At 46.4% G+C, this 20,599-nt stretch overlaps 1 protein-coding gene across 5 annotated transcripts; it reads right to left on the reverse strand.

The window, feature by feature from the left end:
* Positions 1–195: 195 nt before the first annotated feature.
* ZFYVE27 (zinc finger FYVE-type containing 27) lies at positions 196–19,835 on the reverse strand. 5 transcript variants are annotated; one of them, XR_002326510.2, is made up of 14 exons: positions 19,637–19,835; positions 18,398–18,595; positions 16,374–16,444; positions 11,419–11,605; positions 11,026–11,121; positions 10,215–10,327; positions 8,788–8,924; positions 8,366–8,437; positions 7,762–7,782; positions 7,450–7,594; positions 3,328–3,374; positions 2,281–2,362; positions 2,013–2,141; positions 196–1,838 (listed from the first exon to the last, which is right to left on the reverse strand). XR_002326510.2 is itself a non-coding variant. In XM_020996878.2 (13 exons), the coding sequence occupies exons 2-13, from the start codon at positions 18,592–18,594 to the stop codon at positions 1,774–1,776; spliced, it is 1,230 nt and encodes a 409-aa protein (XP_020852537.1). In that variant the 5' UTR covers position 18,595; positions 19,637–19,835; the 3' UTR covers positions 196–1,773. The 5 variants fall into 5 exon arrangements, 4 of the variants coding, with proteins under 4 accessions (XP_020852537.1, XP_020852536.1, XP_078007063.1 ...); XM_020996878.2 differs by lacking the exon at positions 2,013–2,141 and having other exon boundaries at positions 8,788–8,921; XM_020996877.2 differs by lacking the exon at positions 2,013–2,141.
* Positions 19,836–20,599: the final 764 nt, after the last annotated feature.

The following is a 20,599-nucleotide window of genomic DNA, read 5'->3' on the forward strand; positions in this document are numbered from 1 at the left end:
GGAAACGGCAAAAGGAACAAGTCAGTAAAAGTCTCAGCTTAAGCAAAGGACAAAATGCCCCTGTTGTCCAGATGGTCCCAGCACAGAACAGAGGGCGGGATCAGAAGAATCGGAGTCGGATTGGAAGCATTTCGGGTTAGACTTACCCAGCCTCAGGAGTAAAGGTTTCGGAAGAACTGAGAGGAGTAACACAAATGGCTTGATGTAGTTTTATTGTTGTCTCCCTGTACACAGAGATTTCTTTAGCACACCTCCAGTGTAAAGCACAGTATATTCAAGTTCTCACTTCCAAGGGGAAAGAATGGAAGAGGTGGTACAAAGGGAGGCACAAAGATCTGGCTGACCCCTGGGTATCCTAGGGGAGCCTCCAACTGAAGGGGTGAGGGGCAAGGCAATGGGGTGGGGAAGGTGCGAAGTCCTGAAATACCTTATCCTCCTAGGTCCTATGTCTGAAGGAACCTCATCGTTCCAGGAATAGTCTCAGGGTAAGGGCAGTCCCAGGCTCCTCTCTAATCTACTCCCAACGCCCCCCTGTTCCCAAGAACCATATAATAAATAAATAAATATTTCCAAGAGAGGGAGGGAAGTGCCAGTGTAGAAAGAAAACCTGACCAGGCTCACAGCCTGGGAAGTGCCCGTTTGGTCCTCAAGAAACCAGATAACTGCCTCAAACTAACAAAAAAGGTGTGGTCAGCATCAAACAATCCTTTAATGAGCAGGCCACAGAGGGTCAAAGGAATATCCTGGCTTCACCACTACATCTCTGAGCCCATCTATAATACAGCAGAGGAGTCTTGGCAACCTGGAGAAGGGATCCACAGTCCACTTAAAGGGAGAGGGAAAAACTATGGGACTGTGTAGAAGGGAAGTCTACTGAGGCATAAGAACAAATGGTAAGAAGCTAGCCAGTTTCCCAAGCTGCCCCTACACAGCTGAGAATCAATGACAAAATGGGTTTCAGAAGTTCCCTTCACCATCTTACTTTCCAAGGGAGCGATTGTGAGAATGGGGTGGGGTGGGGTGGGGTGGGGGCTGCAATGATAAAGGCTTCATCAGTGCCTTTATGTCCAGCTGGCTGACTTCTAACTGGTCTTCCACAGTCATCATTCTGCGCCCTTGACAATTACAGCCCCAGAGGTCACATGGTGACAGCCTGCAACTGCAGCCCTAGTAGGGGCATTGAAATGCCACGGACAGGGAGCTATGGCTACCACCCAACCATCTCTAGACAAGCTCTCCTGGAAGGCCACCTGGGATCAAGTACTCAGGTGTTTCTGTCCCTACAAGCTAATGTGCAATGAAGGTTCCTTTATAGCTTTAGGGGTCCAGTTCCTTCCACAACTACCAGTATCATGAAGGCCACAGGGTGAAGGTTAAGCCCTACTTACAAGTAATCAGGCCAAGATTTGGAATTCACTCACTGCTGCCCACTCTAATTTCCCATTCAATTTTGCTTCCCCTACAGTCCACTGTAGCAGAGGACACTTTTAGCAATCCAGGGGTTACCCTGCACAGAGATTTGAGGGGAGCTATCATTCTAGTCATCCAGAGGAATATAAAGAGAAGCTAGAAATGTCATCAGTGACCCTAGGGCAGGTATGTCAAAGGTGATGAAAGGAAGGGGAGGCACCCATCCAATGTTCACACCCAGCTCTGCCCAGCTACACTGGAATGAGGTATCTGGGGAGACTCTAACTGCTAGCCTCTGGAGCAGGCTCAGGAGGGGAGGGTGGGCAGGATGGGCTCACGAATGCCCCTCCTAGGACTCTCTTCTCACTTGCTCAGGGTCTGGTTACATGAGCCACACACAAATACAGTCTCTCTCTGTGCTTCAGGGGCTGAAAAGAAGAAAGAATTCAGTGAGAGGCATCCCACACTTCCATCTTAGTCCCAAGGCCACAGGAAAGGGAGACACCCTCATCTCTTACTTGCTCCTGCAGATGGCTAGGAGGATCAGCCGCTCCCTATCACTAACTACAGGCCGCCCCACTGCCCCTCACTTCCTTACTAACTTGGCATTTAGAATTTCTTTTTCCATGGAAACAGCAGTTCTTGAGAAATCCTGGGGATTTCATGGCCACCATGACAACAATGCTCTCTCCCAAGGAACCAGAGGCAACTTCAAGCACTCACACTATCCACTGTTAGAATTTAAAAAACAAAACCCAATGTAAACAAGGGCCCTGTAACTGGATCCAAATCTCTCTCAGCATGCGCCTTAAGCCGTCTCCATCTTCACCCTCACCCTTTCCATTAACTCACCTCTGGACGCTCACTCACCTGTGGCTCCCATGGAGGACTTGGGGACCTTGAAGGAGCAGCACCGGGAGCAAAAGCTGTTTCCACAGTTACTGCAGCTGCGCTGTGAAGAGATGAGCTAAGTCAATCATGAGAGGAGTCTCTCCCTCACGGTCACGGCCCTGTTCCCTAGCTCCTATGCCATTAAATTTGCCCCACAAGCTCCCAATACCTGGATCTTCTCCAGGTCTACCTTCGAGCCCCCATGTTTCAGGTTCTCCCCCACAGAGAGCTCACTGAAGGAACCAAGGATTTTCAGTCTCACAATAAGGAAGGAAGGAACCATTAGGGACTTCAAGTCCCAAATGAAACAGGCCAGGGAGCTCAGTGTCCAGAGATCTCAGGAGCTCTCAGGTGACATCCTAACCCTCTGATGCTGGCCAATTTGAGTGTCCTCTTAGTCTTTGGAAATATGCTTACACATAAGAACGACAGTAACAGGACCCAAACGTGACCTCTACTCCCCTTATCTGATCGATGGACATCTTGATGTTAAGTCTTACAAAACGACCAAGGAGATGGCAGGAAGGAGATAGGAAGGACAAGAGCATCTAGGGTTAAGGAAACTATAAAATTTTCTCATCATATCCAATCCAACTCAATTTCTAATTAAGCTAAACACCAATGCTTAATTAGTACAGTACCTAGGTGCTTAACAAATTCTAGTTGACTGTTTTCAAAATTCAAGGTAAAGACATCAGGTCTTTGCCCAGGTGAGGCTAGCAATCACCCTGTGGGAGTTCTGTTTCCCTTGCTCCTATGTTTAAATATCTTTCCAGTGGCAAAGGGGGAGACTTCAAATGCCCAGATGCTATATGAGGGTATCCAAGGCATCTGGGCATTAGACTACATCTGCAATCCTAAGGAAGATAAGGCAGACACAAATGTTAGAGAAACGTGAAGCTATGTCAGGAAAGCAATACACTCCATACAGAAGCCTGGGACCAGCTGGGGAACCAAGCCTAGGACGGCCTGAGAAGAGGTCACCACCTCCTGTGGCCCACAACATCACAGGAAAGGAAGACTCACCCGCTTCTTCAGCACTGAGAAGGTAGCCGAGCAGCTTGTACAGTTTCCTAAGAAACAAGAGACAGAAGGTCATCCTCTCGCCTGACCCAATCCTCTTGACTCTCTACTTACTCCTCTGTATCCCCTATTTTCCCTGAACGGGTTACCTTCAGAACAATTTCTCAAGCTAGTCATATTGGCCGGCAAGAGGTGGCTAAAAGACGCACCTTTAGTTCCACAGGTGAACATATCCTCCTCAAAGGGCCAAAGGAGCGATTTAAGCCGAGAAGGAATGAGTGGGGCTTGAAGATACTGTATGCCCCCCAAACCCATTTCCCCCGCCCTCAAAGCACCTGCCCTAGGCCCTGCTCACCCAATGAACCCTCCCGCCCACCATGAAAGTCTCTTTGTCGTCATGGCCTAAAGAAGTCACTTGCCTACCAGGTTCCTGACTTAAGGTATCTACTTTGGAAAGCTGTGAGCAAAAAGGAGGCCCTGACAAAATGGGGTTTCTGTCTGGGAGCAAGCGGCATTTCAGAAGTACAAAGTGTGGAGAATGTGTAGGCTTCTCACACAGAAGGAAAAGTGTCAGCAACCTTGTCTGCCAAAACTGACCACTTCCCAGGGCTGCTCCTTGCAGACCACTATGCTTATATTTAAGGTGACAATCCCCCCACCCAATCTGAGGGTCCCATTAATCCCTCTCACCCTGAAAATTCCCAGAAATAATTCAAATTCTTTGTGATTCAAATTCCCAAATATCTTTGGGAAAGATATTCCTACACTGGAAGAAATGAGGGTGAGGGAAGAAAAAAGGCCGGAGGGGAGAGAGCTACTCTAAGAAGTCAGAATCAAGACAAGAAGAGCACAAGGTTCCAAGGTACAATAGATAAGTCTATCAGTAATAAAGAAGAGAAGTTAAGACTGGGAGTGAGATATCCAACTGGCCAGAGGAGGGGAAGAGTCCTTCTGCCCAGGCTACAACTGATCAACAGTGGACTAAGAAGGGCAGACCTGACACAACCATTCTCAGTGCCCACCAGTCCCCTTGTCCCGTGGGAAGGCCGATGAATGAAGGCAGAAGTAGACTGGAGCTGGAAGTAAAGCCTGTAAAAGGGTGCCAATCAGCACTCAAGGAAGACCCAGGTAGAAGGGCAGGATTAAAAGGCCACACCAGGATAAGGTCTGGGGTGAGTTAATGGGGCAGTGACTTTCAGTTACAATAACTCCAACGAGGAAGCAGAAATGAAGACATGTCAGAGGGTTGCAAGAGGGAGAGCTGCCTATGAATTTCCTCCTGAGGATCACAGCACTAACTGTAATGGAAGGCAAGAGCCAGGGAAGCAGGAGATTGGTAAAAGGCAGCTGGGCCCCACCTCTCAAGAAGAAACTGGAGACCAGAAAGGAGGGTACCACAGGTGCAGAATGTGGCATGCACTGTCCGATGGGGCCACTGTCGAAATCAGGTTCACTTAAATGTTCTTGCTTAGAGGATTCATTGGAGGGAGAGAATGGAGACGAGGGACTTCTATCCAGAAACGACTAACAAAAAACCAAGGGCATCAACAAAGCTTGCTTTAAAAAATAAAAAAAAATGGAACCCCAGTTTTCTTGCAAGCTTTCTCACACACAGCCAGAGAGCTCCTCCTGATCCACCCACCTGACCTATGGGGTCATGCTCCTGCCACGAGGGAGGAAGCACCATGCCCAGAGATGTACTTACTCTGAGATGGCCACACTGGATCTGTCCCTAGAGGATGACCAGAAACCCATCCAGTCCTAAGGGCCCATAAGACCAGAAGAAAGGAGAGTCTCCTTTGGAGAATTCAGTCTAGTGGCAAGGACACAAGGACAGATTCGATGCCCCTGACAAAAATGCTGACTCAGCTCTCTCTGATGCTCCACAGCAGCTTCTCTACCCTAATGGACAAGCTCGCTCTACCCTTGGAAATACCATCTGCCCCACAGATCTCCATTTCTGATGGACTGCTTCCTCCCAGAACCGCCAATTTAAAGAGTCCTGGGCCAATCAGGTCTTCATTCCTTCCCAGGCTGCCCCAATTATTCAGCTCCACAGGACTCTCTATAATGCTAACCAACCCCACCAGGCCCCTTCTACAAGGTCCTGTCTTCCCCTGCTTTTCAGCTCCCTTTTATCAGTTATCTTTCCCCATTAGAATGTAAGCTCTTTGAGGGCAAGGACTATGTTTCTTTCTGCTTGTATTTGCACTGACAGTGCTCAGCACAGTGCAAGGCAGACAGTAATAATAATAATAACAATAAATGCCTGTTGACTGGCTGGCTCACTACTGTCAGTAAACAGTTAGCCCCAGTAGCAAACCAGGGAGGAGACTGATGCTAACATGTGATGCCAAATTAGGAAACCACCCAAACTTCTAGTCTAGGCCATGACACTACCACCAGCCACTTAGAAAAGACAGTCCCTCTCTGCCATCACTGATGAAGGGAGAGATAAGGGAACTGCCCTAAGAACAGCCCGTCAGATTCAAAGCTCTAGCACATTTTTCTAGGAATATTCTCCTCACAGGGGTCTGTTCTACGTTTACCAAGGCTGCAAGAACAAGCAGTTTAGTGTAGAGTCAGAGAAGTTGGTGAAACCCCTACATATTCACAAGGACAAGAAGTTCTGGCAGCAGCACAGGAGGGATCAGAGAGGAATAAAAGGTCCTTGGCTTTCTTTCAAAGCCTAAAAAAAGGTTTTGCCCCTATTTGGAAAGACCCTGACTCCAACCAAATAAATATTTCCTATCTCTATTAATCAGTGTGATGACACACAGCAGGCACCAGGAACAGGGAAAAATATGAGGGCCCAAGCAAGACCTCCTGGCACTAAAACAATAACTGATTTTTTTAAGGTAAATATGAAGTCAGAGAGATTAGGAATTCACCCAATTAAGACTTCCTCTCTCTCACCCTAAATCCAGGCTCAAGCCCAAGGTTAGCTCCTGCTCATACTTCCCAAGCAGCTCTAGCACCCTCCAGTGGATGGCCAACCCAGAAGTCGATCAGACCAGGGAGAAGGAGCTCCTCGGCTCAGAACCGAAATAAACCAAGTAGGCCCAGGGCTACTGCTCAAGTGCCCATACAGCTCAAAAGCTGGGGGAGGATTGGGGTGGTGGGAGGGGGTGTGGTATGGAGATGACACAAAAAGGCCTATGCAATAGGATGGCCTCAGAGAGGCTTGGCTCCCCTTGCAAGCTACGTGGCCCCAGAAAGGCCTCTCCTCTCCCAGGGAAGAAACGTAAGCTCAAGGTCACACACACTAACAGGGAAGTGAGATACAAGGCACCTGAGAAAGAAGGGAAAGAGGTCCTTATGCATCAAGCCACTGAAAGGAGAGGAAATCAGACTCTTCTAGTCACTAACTCATTTCCTAAGTCAGCCAACCACTAGCTCGTGTAGCTTGTCTGGGCTACCTCCTCAATCAAGCTCCCTCCAAATCTGCTCCGTCCTGGGTGCTGTGGCTGCTGTGGGTACTAGAGAAACAAGGCTGCCTTTCTGACCTCTCAGCCAAGGCTTATCAACAGGAAGGAACCAAGGTGTGAAGATCCTTCACGTGCCCAGAAACCCGAGCTGCTCTAGCCTTCACCATCAGCGTCCTAAGCCAGGCTCTAAGCAGCACAGCCAGGCACACCCTGCGATTCCATACATACCCCTTCCCCAACAAATTAAGGGCTGACCAAAATACACGGACCTGAGGTTAACAGTCATTCCACAAGCACACAATGAGCTAAGTCCCCGGAGGAAAAAGCTATGTGCTTCACCTTGTTTCCATTTAGGACCAAACAGGTGAATTAGGGTCCTAGGTATTTCTAGAAGAATTCAGGCCTTCCTAAAATACAGTTCACCTCAGAGTCAAATTATTCTACAATTTCTGGGACTGCCTGATCTGGTATTAATTTCCTTACCTCCCTGAAAACTCATGTTCAATCTCTAAGGACAAGTAAAGAGAAGCTAAAATTCAGCCTCCCCACCCCAAACTAGATCTGCCTCTGTCCCAATTCCAGGGTCCCAGACCTAATATTCAAATCTTAATCTCTGGAACTAAATATCACCCACTTTCTCAGCCCCGACTTCCCTCCTCCGCCCCAAACTTTCCCTTGCTCTCTTCCAACCAAATACCGAAATTGTTGGTGGGATAACGTTTTCGGAGCTTCTCAGTGAGTCGAGACACCTTGCTTCGAATCACTTCATTCTTGCTCATAAAACCATTGTCGTGTAGGGCCAGATCATATTCCACATTGCAGGGAGATCCCTCATCATCCTCCTGTGGGAACAGTACCTTTTAGCCCTGCCCAGCAGCTGACTGGGCCCTGAGACACGTGCCTAAAATCCAAAGATGGGGCAGACTGCACAAAGCCAGGCCACAGGTTCCACTAGCCCAATACCCACCCTGTCCCCAGATCCCTTCCCCACCAATACAGTCATACTCACCAGCACCACCAAGTGGGTTTCCTGCCTCCCAGGGTGCAGGGGGGAGAAGGAGAGAAAAGAAGAGGAGACAGACAGCAAGGAGAGGAGAGAGACTGCTGCGAGATATGGACTACTCTAAGCCAAACATCCTGAAGCTCTACATGAGGCTCAGAGAGGTTACTCCATGCTTCCCCATTTTCTAAAACCTACTCTCAGTCTCTGGGAAGTCCTTACTCTATTTTCCTTACCCTCAGAAGCCCTAAGACCCTCCCCACCCTATTCAAGAGGATTCTCAATGGGTTGGTATATTTTTGAAAAAGAAAAAAGTGAAGACATTAAGCCATCCAACTCTCACAAAATAACCACCAAGCTACTGACAAGAAATATATTTGCCCAAAGATTTGGCAAGCTATCCATGAAGGTTGCCTAGTAATATAAAACTGGACAAGAAGACTACACCTAAGACCTCACAGAAGCCAAGAACCAAGAAAATTTATAGAAGGAACAACCCTGGATTTGAGCCCCTCATTTTGGGAGAATAAAAAGAAACTAGACACCAGAAGTGCCCAAGCTATTAACCTATTAGGGACTCCTGGATACAGGGCTCTATCAAAAGAATACCCACCTCAATAGCATCTTTAAATTCTTCATCTGGCTCAGCCTCTTCTGCCTCCTCCACACTGCCTGGTGTGAGGTCCTGTGAAAAAAGGCCTAGGATATCATCTATGAAGGTAGAGAAGCCAACATCACTCATTAAGAAAACAGAATACCTGCCCTTGGCCAGATCAGCATGGCCAAGGATGCCTGCTCCTGCAGCAGACATGCTAAAGAAGCAAGTTTTGAGATAGAAGACTTAGAAAGGCACCTTCATGAGAGAGACAGGAACCAAACCACAATTCAGCCTGAAGAAATTCATGGAGGATGGAGCCAAGTGAGATTAAGGATTCCAAAAGATCCCAGGCAAGAAGCCACACACAGCAGTTGGCATATCACTAAGGGAAGTTCACTGGTGGGCAGGTTCCAAGGATCTCAGTGCTAGACACTCACCTCGGTGGGAGTAGGGGTTGAACTGCAGTCCAGCAACGCTCCTTTTCCTCCGCCGTCTGATTCCAGGCATCCCTCAGTGTTCACTGAAAGCTTAGGGTTCATCCTCTGCTGCAGGGTAGCCCGGTATTCTGCCACTACTATCCAGGGACAAGCGAGACAAAGGTATAGAAACAGAATAAAGTCTCTTTAGAGAGTTCTTCATAGGGACCAGAATGTTAGTGCCTTGAAGGCAAGGCCTATTTTTGCCTTTCTTTGTATCCCCAGGACTTAGCACAGTGAATGGCACACAATAAGCCCTTGATTAATACTTCCTGATTGATCAGTAGCCTATGTGACTCTTAATTCAGCAAACCACCCCCTAACTACAAATAACGTTCTCACCTTTCTCCTCTCACCTCAAAGCGTCTGGGGAAGAAGAATACCCAATGGAGAAAGATAAATCCAGATGCACCTATATACATTTAGATTTTATGATCTCTCATCGGCAAGGATGCTCCTCCATAGGAAACCACAATCCTCTCCCATCCACAAAATTCCTACTCTCAGGCCTCATCTAGATGATGGAAGTGATCCTGGGTCCTTGCAAGTTATGCCAACAGAACTCAAACTGTGGCAAGCACTACAAAACTGGAAGGTTTCAAGTATGGCTGAAGAACCAGTCTAATTTCTCTCTCTTCTTTGTAGAGGAGGGGGACTATGGGTCCATTGAATACACCATCAGGCTACACACAGGTGATATAAAAGCAAAAGACATCAATAAATTTTTTTTTAAAAAACAATCAGGAAACGCTGAAAGGAGAAAACATTGTGTGCTATTACTAACATTCTCTCGGATGGTTTTGCGTAACTGTTTTCAGCTACTTCAGTACTTCGATGGTGGTTTTCTCTAAATGTTTGCTGATGAAATGCCTTGTCAAAATAAAATGTATCAGTAATTATTTTTTTTAAAGAACCAGTCTAGATAAGCACAGAATGGTCCAGCACATTTTTGCTACCATGTGATATTTTTTGGCTCAAACACCTCACAAAACACAAAAATACAAAACCCACACACATCTTTGCACCAGCATACCATGACTCAGAGGTCTCTAGACTGTCTCGTCAGGGCACAAGGCAGCAGACAAACTAGGGTGATCATTACATCGAAAGGTTCTCTAATGTAGGTGGAGTGACTGTTATAAGAAGTAAATCATTCTATTACTGTCAACCTCAGCACAGAGACAATGTGCCACAGGGGGAGGCTGTATCCCAGAGATGCAGCATCCATCCTGGAGCTACGAGCGGAGGGACTTCCTTGATAGGGTGCTGCCCCCTGGTGGAGCAGACACAGGACAGAGGCACAACTTCCAAGAGCTGCTCTCCATAGCATCCAAAAGAGGTACCCCCCGCCCCAGCCACTGCTATACGGACCCCCCTGAAGCACTCACCTCGGTAGAACTCCACATTTCCCAGAAAGAGAGTGCTGTTGAGAAGGGCAAGGACCCAGCACAGGGGTAACACATACAGCACAAAGACGGATCCCAACAGGGCTCCATAGAATCTGCAAGAGGAAGTCGAAGAGCAAGGTCACGTAACAGCACCTGACCACCTGCAGAGCGCCTTCTTCACAATCACGCTGTGAGCAAGGCTAGACAGGGGCCACTCCAGCGCCGTCTGACAAACGAGGAAGCAGGGGCTGAGAGGCTCAGTGATCTGCCCAGAGTCACACAGAGAGTATCAGAGTCAGCAACCAAAGGCAGGGCTTCTGACTTCAAGGCCAGCAAGCTCTCCACTGCACCCGCTGGCCCCAGTTCTGAGTTCACCCCAGCCAGGAGGTCAAAGCCAGAAGCTCAGCTCTCAGCACCTCTGCCCAAGGATACATCATATGGCCACACACACAGTGCGTGTAGATGTGAGAGCTTCCCTTCTCCCCTTACTGAAGAAATTAATCTGCCCTTCCCCATGAGGTAGCCAACCAGCTCTTCCCAGGTCTAAAGCTGAAAACTCATTGATGCTGATTCTATTAGTCACAGAACAAAAGAACGGAAAAGGACCTTAGATCACCTAGCCCAAACGCCCCATTTTTTTGGTGAAAAAACTGAGTAAGAAGAAATAATGCCCCTAAGGTTGCACAACAGTTGTGGCCAGAGCCAGGAGGAGAAGCCCAGCTTCCTGACTCCTAATTCTTATGCCTCTCCAGAGCACCAATGGGGTTGGAAGAGCTAGAGACGCCAGCAAGGAGGGAAAGATGGGACTCACTGTGAGGACACTGCTGGGTTCTCCCAGTACAACACTCGATAGACCGACTCACACCTACAGCACAACTGATTCAAGAAGCTCTCCAACTGGATCAAGCTGTGGAGGCACAGAGAAGCAGCCATGAGGGGCACCCGTAGGTGCCAGGGAGCCTGTGTCTCCATTTCATTAGTGAGCCCCAGGAGCAGAAGTCAATGGCCTTCTTCAAACACAGCGGAAGAGTGAGGGAGCCAGGAACAATCGGAAGGAGGGCAGTGAAGCCATTTCCATTCCGCGAGCTCTCCCGCTCTCGGGCTCCCCCTCTGACACCCGAGAGCCGGCCCGACCATCCTCTGGCCAGGTATCACTCGGCCCAACCGCCCCGCCAGTCATCTCCCTCTCATGTCTCATACTCACAAGCTCTTCACCTCTGCCACGGCCTCAGGCCGTGACAGCCGGACCTTCCGCAGATCATCCTGCCGCACACCGTGACACTTCCTCCGCATCAGCTCGGGCTCAGGGAGGCGGACCCGGCACACCTCCTGCAGGTAGCCCAGCAAGGCAGGCACAGAAATCAGCAGGGCACCCACTGAGTACCAGGCACCTAAAGGCGAGAAAGCAGCAGGTCAGACGAGTTAACTCTCAGGGGTATGGGGCATCCCAGGGCACGGCAGCTGCCTGGGACACCAGTTAGGGTCAGATATTCTCCCTATGGTTTCAGCATCAGTTCCTGTCTTCCAGGAGCTCCTGAATGTCTATCAGAACTCTCAAGGCACTATTTTTGTCTTCAGATGAAAGGGGATAAAGACTGGCCAGCAATGAATTATGATAATCCACTTGACCTGTAATTCAAAGCCTCCTTAACTAAATGATTCAAAAAAGTCAACACTTCTCCTCTGTACTTAATTACAATACAAGTCAAAATATGATTATTTATGTGAATGTGTCTCCTCATCTGGCTCAACTGTTAGCTCCTTGAGGGAGGGGAAACAAATTCTGATAAAGAGACACAAGGAGAGCTATGGGAACGGATGTGGATGCATACGGAACTTATCAAATTAGATTTTTTTAAAGACATACGTAAAAGATGAAAGCAAGGAAGGTCAAATGCAAAAGCATGGCATGGCCTTGTAGGAGCAGCGTCAGGAGTGCTAAAGCTCAAAACAAGCAGAGGCTGGCAAGGAAAGCCAAAAACAACAGAAAAAAGAAAAGCAAAGAAAACCCAAGACAGGACAAGCCCAACACCCAGGGCATGTGCAGCAAAGATAACAACAGACAAAAGGAAGAGCTGCTCAATTCCTACTTTGCTTCTTTTTTCTCTGCCAAGAAAACTATTCTTTTGACTGTAAAGGGCAAAACAAATATGGCTAATAGTGAGGTGACAGCCAAGATAAGTAGGAAAATAGTAAGCAAAACCCTAGAGGCCTTGATGAGACTGAGTGACTAAGCCCAACTTAACAATATCCTGGCGAGCTGAAAAGACAGTGGATGTGTTAACTGAGTCACTATCAATGATCTTTAAAACATGAAGAACAAGAGAATGGCTGCAGGACTAGAAAAGGAAAAACAGTTGTCCCGACATCCAGAAAAAGGGAAGGAAACAAATGGAGACTCCAAACTAAAGGCTGGTAAACCAGTTAAAATTCCTTAATCTGTTATTAAAGGGATGGCTAAGGACCATACAGCAAAGGAGGCAGTCATAACAAAAAGCCAGCATCAAGAAAGAGGTGATCGTTTTTACATGTAACTAGGGAAAAATAAAATACTAAGTAAAAAAAAAAAAAGACAGAGATGATCAAAGAATATGAACACGCAGTTTTCAAATGAAGAAACTAAAGCTACCAAAAACCACAAGGGAAAAAAATGTTCCAAATAAGTAATAATTAAAAGACAACCAAATTAAAACAACTGCGGTTCCACTTCATATCCATCAGACTGACAACAACAACAGACAAAAATGGCAAGTGCTGGGAAGAGATGTGGAAGGACAGGCACTAATGCACTGATAGTTGGTCCAACCATTGCAGAGAGCCATTTGGAACCGTGCCAAGAAATGGCTAACCCGTGCGCACACTCTGACCCAGTGATGTGGCTACCAAGTGTATACCCCAGAGAGATCAGGGACAAAGGGAGAGGACCCATTACAGGCAACAATATTTATAGCAGCACTTTTGGCTGTAGCTACGAACTGGAAACAAAGTAGGTGTCCACCAAGCAGGGAACGGCTGGACAAATTGTGGTTTATGGATGAAATGGATTATTACTACTGCACTCTAAGAAATGGCCAATGTGACCAATCCAGAAGGATCTGGGAAGACCTGCATAAACGGATGAAGGGTAACTTGAACAGAACCAGAAAAACAACTCAAATGATGATGAAAATAACACAAAACAACTTCGAAAGACAGAACTCAGGTCAACAGTTACAAATCACAAACTCAGCAGATTGATGAGGAAGAGAGCCATATACACCTTGTTGGAGAGCTGAGGGACTAGAGTACAGAATGAGACATTTTCTGACATGGTCAATATGCTGACTTCTGTTTTGAATGATCATATTTATGTGTTACAAGAAAGGACTTTCATATGAGAGTTACTGTGTAGTGATAGAGATGCAAAAGAAAGAGAGAAAGAGAAAAAAGGAGAGAAAGAAAGAGAGAGAGAGAAAGAGAAAAGAATGCCAGCAAAGAAAGAAAGAGAGAGAGACAGAAAGAAAGGGGGCAAAGTGGATAAAGCATTGATATTGGAGTCAGGAAGACCTGAGTTCAAATCTAACCTCAGAAAGTTGCTAGCTGTATGACCCTGAGGTAAGTCACTTAACCTCTCTCTGCCTCAGTTTCCTCATCTCTAAAACGAAGATAGCACCTACCTTCCAGGGTTGCTGTAAAGATCAAAAGAGATAATATTTGGAAAGCACTTTGTAAACCTTAAATTATTCTATAAGTGCCAGCTAATGTCAATAAAACATTTTTTTTTAAATACACTCTAAAGGGGACAACAAAGAGAGCAATTTTGTTACTTCTGTGAAATTCAATATACATTTTAAGTTCAGTTTTATATAGTCTTCTTTTTGTTATTCTTTGCACACTGAAATGTCTTATATTTGTTGATCAAGTTAATAATAAAAAAATTTTAATGACACAATCATAACAAATTAATCTTGTTTTCTTTACTGACAGTTATTAGACAAGAAAGTGAGGGAACTGCTACAGTGTTAGTTTACCTGGATTATAGCAAAGCATTGGACAAGGTCACTCGTGCTATTTTTGTGGACAAGATGGAGAGATGAAAGTGAAGTGGGTTAGAAAATGATGAAGGACTAGCCTCAAAGAAGTCACTAATGGCTCCACGTCACTTTGGAAGGTCTCTAGTAGAGTGTCTCAGGAATCTGTGCTTGGCCCTTGTGTCATTGCTAGTAACAATCTGTATAAAATTGCAGGCGGCATGACTATCAACTTTGCAAAGCTAGGAGGAATAGCTAACACAGTAGGGTACAGAGTCAGGATCTCAAATAGAATAGTGGACTAAATTAAATAAAAAGAAATGTTAACAGGTATAAATGTAAATTCTTACATATGGGTTTAAAATTTCAACTTCACAAAGACTTGGGGGAAGTAGAGTGACATGGCTGGATAACAGTTCATCTGAAAATATCTGGCAGGTTTAGTGGACTGCAAAATCAGTATGAGTCAACAGAGACATCTGGCAGATTAAAAAAATGCTAATGCAATACCAGAGTGCATTAGGAGGGCACAGTGTCCCAGACTAAGTGGGCGATAGTCCTACCACGCTCTGCCCCACTCAGACAACATCTGGAGTATTCTGTTCAATTCTGATAACCCTATTTAAGGAAGGACAATGAGAAGCTGGCAAACAGTTGAAGGAGGGTGACTTATAATGATGAAGAGAATATGAGAATCATTTGAAAAAACTGGGAATGTTTAGCTTTGAGAAGGGACAGCAAAACATAGCTGTCTTCAAGTCCTTGAACTGGCACAGAGAAAAGGGATCAGGCAGGTATTGGTTGCTTGGTACAGCACCAAGTGGAAGTTTCAAAGAGGCAGATTTTAACTCGACCTCAAAAAAAAACCTTCCTAACAATTAGAGTATCAGGAGATAGTGGACTGAAGAAGTCAACAGAAGTCTTCAAGCCCAGGATGGATGACCATCTGTTGATGATGTTAGAGAGAGGATTCTTGTTCAAGTATGGGTTGGACTCAGTGATCTTGGGGGCCCTTACCACCCTAAGAACATGTGATCATGTGACTGTGTCACTCCTCACTTTTGTGCGCTCAGTACATCATTCACACTAACAGACACAGGTGCTTCGTGTTTGCTGAATTCATCCACAGACGAGTTCTAATCAGCCAAGCAGATCTCTCAGCAAGGATCAGAACAGAGGAAGAGAGGTCTCCCAAGTTCTAAATTTACTCTTTTCAGTACATTTTATCTCAATTCCTCTCTGTCCCTTTTGACGCAGACTGACGTGTGCCCTAGTTCTCCCTTTTCCACAGTTACCTGGATGAAGCCGGAAGCACTGCTAACATGTGTAAAAAGGTTCACGTACAATAATACCGGCCCGAAAACTCTCCCATAAGGCTGCCATCCAGAATGCAGCCACAACCGGCTTCCGCTATCCTTTTCTGATGTACACTTGTTCATCTGATCATCTATATGCTCCAAAAACTTCAAGCTTCAACTTCCTCTGGGTACATGTGATCAGCGCCTTGCCTGATTCAAGCTTCCACAACTGATGGGCTAATCGACTCTCCATTCAATGACAATCATTCCCTGACCTTGTTCACGTTCTTGCTAATGCACAGACCAATGGCACGATGACAATAGCTAATAGCCAGCATTTAGAGAGCCCTTAAAAAGGTCTGCAAAAATAGCATCTCATTTGAGCCTCACAGTAACTGTAGGGAAGTGAGTGCTATTATTATACCCATTTTACAGATGATGAAACAGAGGCAAATAGAGGTTAAGTGACTTGCCCAAAGTCACACAGCTAGCATGTGTCTGAAGCAGAATTTGAACTCAGTTCTTCCTGTCTCCAGATCCTACTCTGTTTCTATAAAGCAAAAATCCTCTACCTGCTATTCTGAATGCTGTTGGCCTCGATGAATCAGCTTTTTGGAAGCAAAGATGGAAGGAGGCCCTGGGTCCATCCAGAAGAGCTGTTTGGCATAAAAAAGAGCAAGGACAGGACACTGCCCTTGTTCCTCGGCACATTCTAAGCACATTAAATACTTCCATGTGGCAATGACATCAAAGTGAAAGGAGAAGTTACCTCTTATTCACCCCCAACAGGCAGGTTTTCTACCTCTCATTAATATGTGGGCCCTACCTCAGCCCTCCAAACCAGTGCTTACCCTCATTCAGAGTGAGGAAGAGGAAATTGAGGCCCAGGCAGGTCAGCAAGGAACACACTGGTGTCTGCCACCTACAACACAGAAAACCTGGATCAGTAAAGATGGTGTTCCATTCCCTCTTACAGAATATCAGAAAGGAAGGCAAACCCTGCATGGTAGCACCAAGCCAGCAAGCAGCAAAGACAGGACACATGAGACTGAAGAGAAATGGTAAGTAATGAACAGACTTTTCCTTGAGTCAAGTAAGGGGCATGAAGAGGAGGGAGGCCTAGTAAGTATGTCAGGGGTAGGAGAGGAGACCTGTGGGGAACAAGTCACATACTACTAATCCGTGTGATGAGAAGAACAACCATCTCAGGCGACCGGAGCAGGGGTGCTTCAACCAGCGATCTGTGGGTAGATTTCAGAGGGTCCATGAACTTGGATGGGAAAAAAATTACACCTTTCTTTTCAGTAACCTCCATCTGAAATTTGACATCTCTTTCACTATTTAAAAGCATTCTTCTAAGAAAGGGGTCCACAGGCTGACCAGCCTGCCAAAGAGGTCTATGACACAAAAAAGGTTTAGGACCCCCTAGACTAAATCAATGCATACAGGTGTGGTCTATTCAAGAGTGCACTGGACCCGATGACCTCTGAGGTCCGTTGTAATTCAGAGTTTCACGATTCTATGAAGGCAGGTTTTATCATTCTCCTGAAGTAAGGGACCCTAACTGAGAACATTAGGAGTACCTGGGGAAGACAGAGCAGTTACGTGCATTTCCTTTAAAAGGAAGTTCAGTTCCTGTAAAGAAAAGACTCAGAAGAGCAGGATATCTGCCATGTGATATCTTGATTGTGAGCATAGGGTAATCAGTGCCCAGCAGGGATAAAAAGTGGATGAAAATCACTTAACCCCATTGCCGACCTCAAAAAAAAAAAGTAGATGAAAAGAAGCAGAGATGGAAGCCAAAAGCAATATAAACAAATACAAAAAGACATTCAAGATTGATTAGTCTTACAACGTGTACTATTTATTCTACCTAATTGGATCTAATTTTCCAAATAAAGTTAATTTCTCTGCTTTTATGTAAATATAGTTTTCTTTGGGAAAAAAAAAAAAACACTTGAGATTCTCTGGAATGGTATCTCTCTGAAAGCTGTATCTAGTGTCCTGACTACTGCCTGTTATCTTAATCAAGACCCACTGATTATGTAATAGCAATTAACAAGGGTATAGTAGGTAGGACATAGCAATTAACAAGGGTGTAGTAGATAGGACATAAGAAAGCTCTTTAGAACTAATCCGGAAACCTCAACCTCTTTACCATGTGAAAACCACCACATTCCCACTGAAGCTGCTCTATCATTAAAGCTTCTTCCATGCTAACTTCCCCCTTCAGGAAGACTTTTGTGGTGTCAGAGCTACTACCCACAGGAAGGGCTGCTCACAGAAGAGGTGCCTTTTAGGAAACTATGGCTGATTACATGGATCTGATGTCATCACTACAGACCAAAGGTTAAAACCCTTTTAACACCAAGTGCTCTTTACTAGCAAAGGAAGAGGGAGCCAAAGAACAGGCTTATCTCATACCCTCAGGCTCCCAAAGGTACAGAAATCACAGACTCCAAAGAGTTGGATGGAGGGGGTTTAACCCAAGATCCTCCATTAAAAAATCTCTCCACATCCTCAGTTTTATTTCTCTAGGAGGAAAAAAAAGAATCCACTAAAAAAATCAATATGCTATATTGCATGTTGTCTCCCATGCTAGACTGGGATCTCCTTGAGATCAGGGACTGTCTTCTACACCTCTTGGACTCCTCAGTGCTAAGCACAGTGCCTGGCACATAATGTAAGTGCTAAATACATGCTTGTTGACTGAGTGCTTCAGACTAAAACAGGCTACCTGGTTTGGCTGCTCAGAACAAGGAGTCAAATCGAAGCTGTTGTGACATTCAGCCCAGGTTTCTGAACAGCCATTACAACAAAGTAGGGAAGCAGAATGTCCAGGATACTAGATACCCCTACTCCATGAAGACCATACCTGAGCAAATAAAGGATCCCATCCCCTGCATCCTTGAGGGGCTCCAAGTAGAGAACAAGCCTCTTGTAAAACAGGACCAAGTTGAAGAGGTCAAGCACTGGAAGCTTAGGTGGGGCAGGTGGAGGATCAGGTTGGGCCTCAGGCATAACACTGGGTGTCCCCTCAGGCCCACACCCCTCCGGTTCTAGTGACTGCATCCTACATTAAGTTAAAAAGGAAATATTAAACACAACACATTAATGAGGAAAGGAGGAGGTAAGGGGAAAAAATAGGAAAAAAAAATCTGGTTCCTCTAGATAGTCTATTATTTACGTACAGATACTGATATTTTTACATTCCTACTCCCCAAAAGGATAACCTGGTAACTTCTTGGGACCTCTTTGTCATTACTTCAAACAACACATACTCTTTATGAGGTTCAAAGAGACTTTACCAACTCCTTCAAATCCTTTCTCTAGAGAGGAGGGTAACCCATCTAGCACAGCTTTTGCTCCCAACTCCAAAATTCTGGATACCTCCCACGATCCACATACCACCTTCCCTGAATATCTAAGAGCTAAGTTGGAAAAGGTTTAAAAATAGAATTAAAAAATAAAACATTTAACTTTAAAACTCCCACCAGTCACTACCAGTTCTGGGCAGGGGGAAAAAGAATTGGACAAGAAGCTTATGCACCCCTGGTCCAGAGAATCTTAAGAGTTGGAAAGTGTCAGCTCAGAAATCACCTAGTTCAGAGGTCCCTGAACTTGTTTAATATTTTAATAACTATTTCAATAGAATTGGCTTCTTTTGTAATACTATGTATTTTATTTCATGCATTTAAAAACATTCTTCTGAATGTTTTTGATTCTTCACCAGATTTCCAGAGGGGTCCATGACACCTAAAAAGATTAAGAACTGATCCGGTCCAACCCCCTCATTTTAGAGATAGAGAAACTAACAGAGGTAAGCTACTTTCCCAACAAATCTGAGAGCCAGCATTCAAACCCCCAGGCCCTGCGGTCTTTCCAAAACAACAGGGTCTCCACCCGTTTTTATTGGAAAGCAGACAGACCAGGCAGCATTGCTAAGGTCACTCCAGCCCTGAGCCCTAACGACGACGGGGGCCCTCGCCCACTGGCCCAGTGCAGCCCCCCCGCCGAGCCAAGCACAGGGAAACAAGCGGGGGGGGGGGGGAGGAGTCCCCAGGAGAGCAAGCACAGAGTCAGGGCCCGCCGCAGGAGCCTGAGCCCCACGTACCCGACCAGCGGGCGGCCGGCCAGGAGGGCCTGTCTGCGCCCTTCGGGATCGGGACCGGGACCCGGACCACACCCGGGTCCGGTGGGGGCGGCCCGGTCAGGTGCACAGCCCCCCGCCCCTGGGGCTCAGTATCTTCCCCTCCAGAGCAGCTCCTGTCACAGCTTCCGGAAACCTCGCCGACATTGACGTTTACGCAGCGTGCCCCGTGACGTCAACGCGTCTACCCCGCCTCCTCCCAGTCTCCCGATCGTAGACCAGACTCCCCAAGGACAGGGAGGAGGCGTGTCCACAGAGAAACCCTCCCCACCCCCGCCTTCCCCCAAGACTTCTTTGCATACTCCGTACTCCCCTCGAAGGGTCGCCTTGCGGTAGCAATGCGCCTGCGCGTGTCTTTCTTGAAGCCGCTGTGTTTCTAAGCAACTTTCCTCGGGTTTATAGTGACGTCACCAGGAAATCGCCCTGCCTTCTTCTTTCTGGGCTTCTTGAGATTGGATTGACTTTTGCCCTCCAGCCCACATCAAATTAACTCTCCTGGGGAAACGATGACGGAGGGGCAAAGTCGGTACTGAAAGGCGTATCAGAGATACTAGTTAGTCCAAGATCATTCCTTTTCACTTGTTTATTGAAGTCTTTTCACGTCACATGAGGTTAAGTGACTTGCCCAGGGTCACACAGTTAGTAAGTGTTATAAGCGTTATGTGTCTGAGGTCGAATTTGAATTCAGGTCCTCCTGAATCCAGGGCCGGTGCGCCATTCACTGCGCCACCTAGCTACCCCCAACATCACATTCAATTTCAGATTGATCCCTTCACACCTCCCCCTTCCTGCGGCAAAGATTGAGGATAGGGTTGCGAAGGGGCGGAGAGGGAGGAACGGTTTCTCAAACCAACCCGGACATCTACAACAATCCTCACCCTAGGTCCTCCACCTCTGCAATGGAGGGATAAGGGCTAGAACCGATTT

Source organism: Phascolarctos cinereus, unplaced genomic scaffold (assembly GCF_003287225.1).
Source record: "Phascolarctos cinereus isolate Bilbo 61053 unplaced genomic scaffold, phaCin_HiC Scaffold_3;HRSCAF=262, whole genome shotgun sequence".
NCBI lineage: Eukaryota > Metazoa > Chordata > Mammalia > Diprotodontia > Phascolarctidae > Phascolarctos > Phascolarctos cinereus.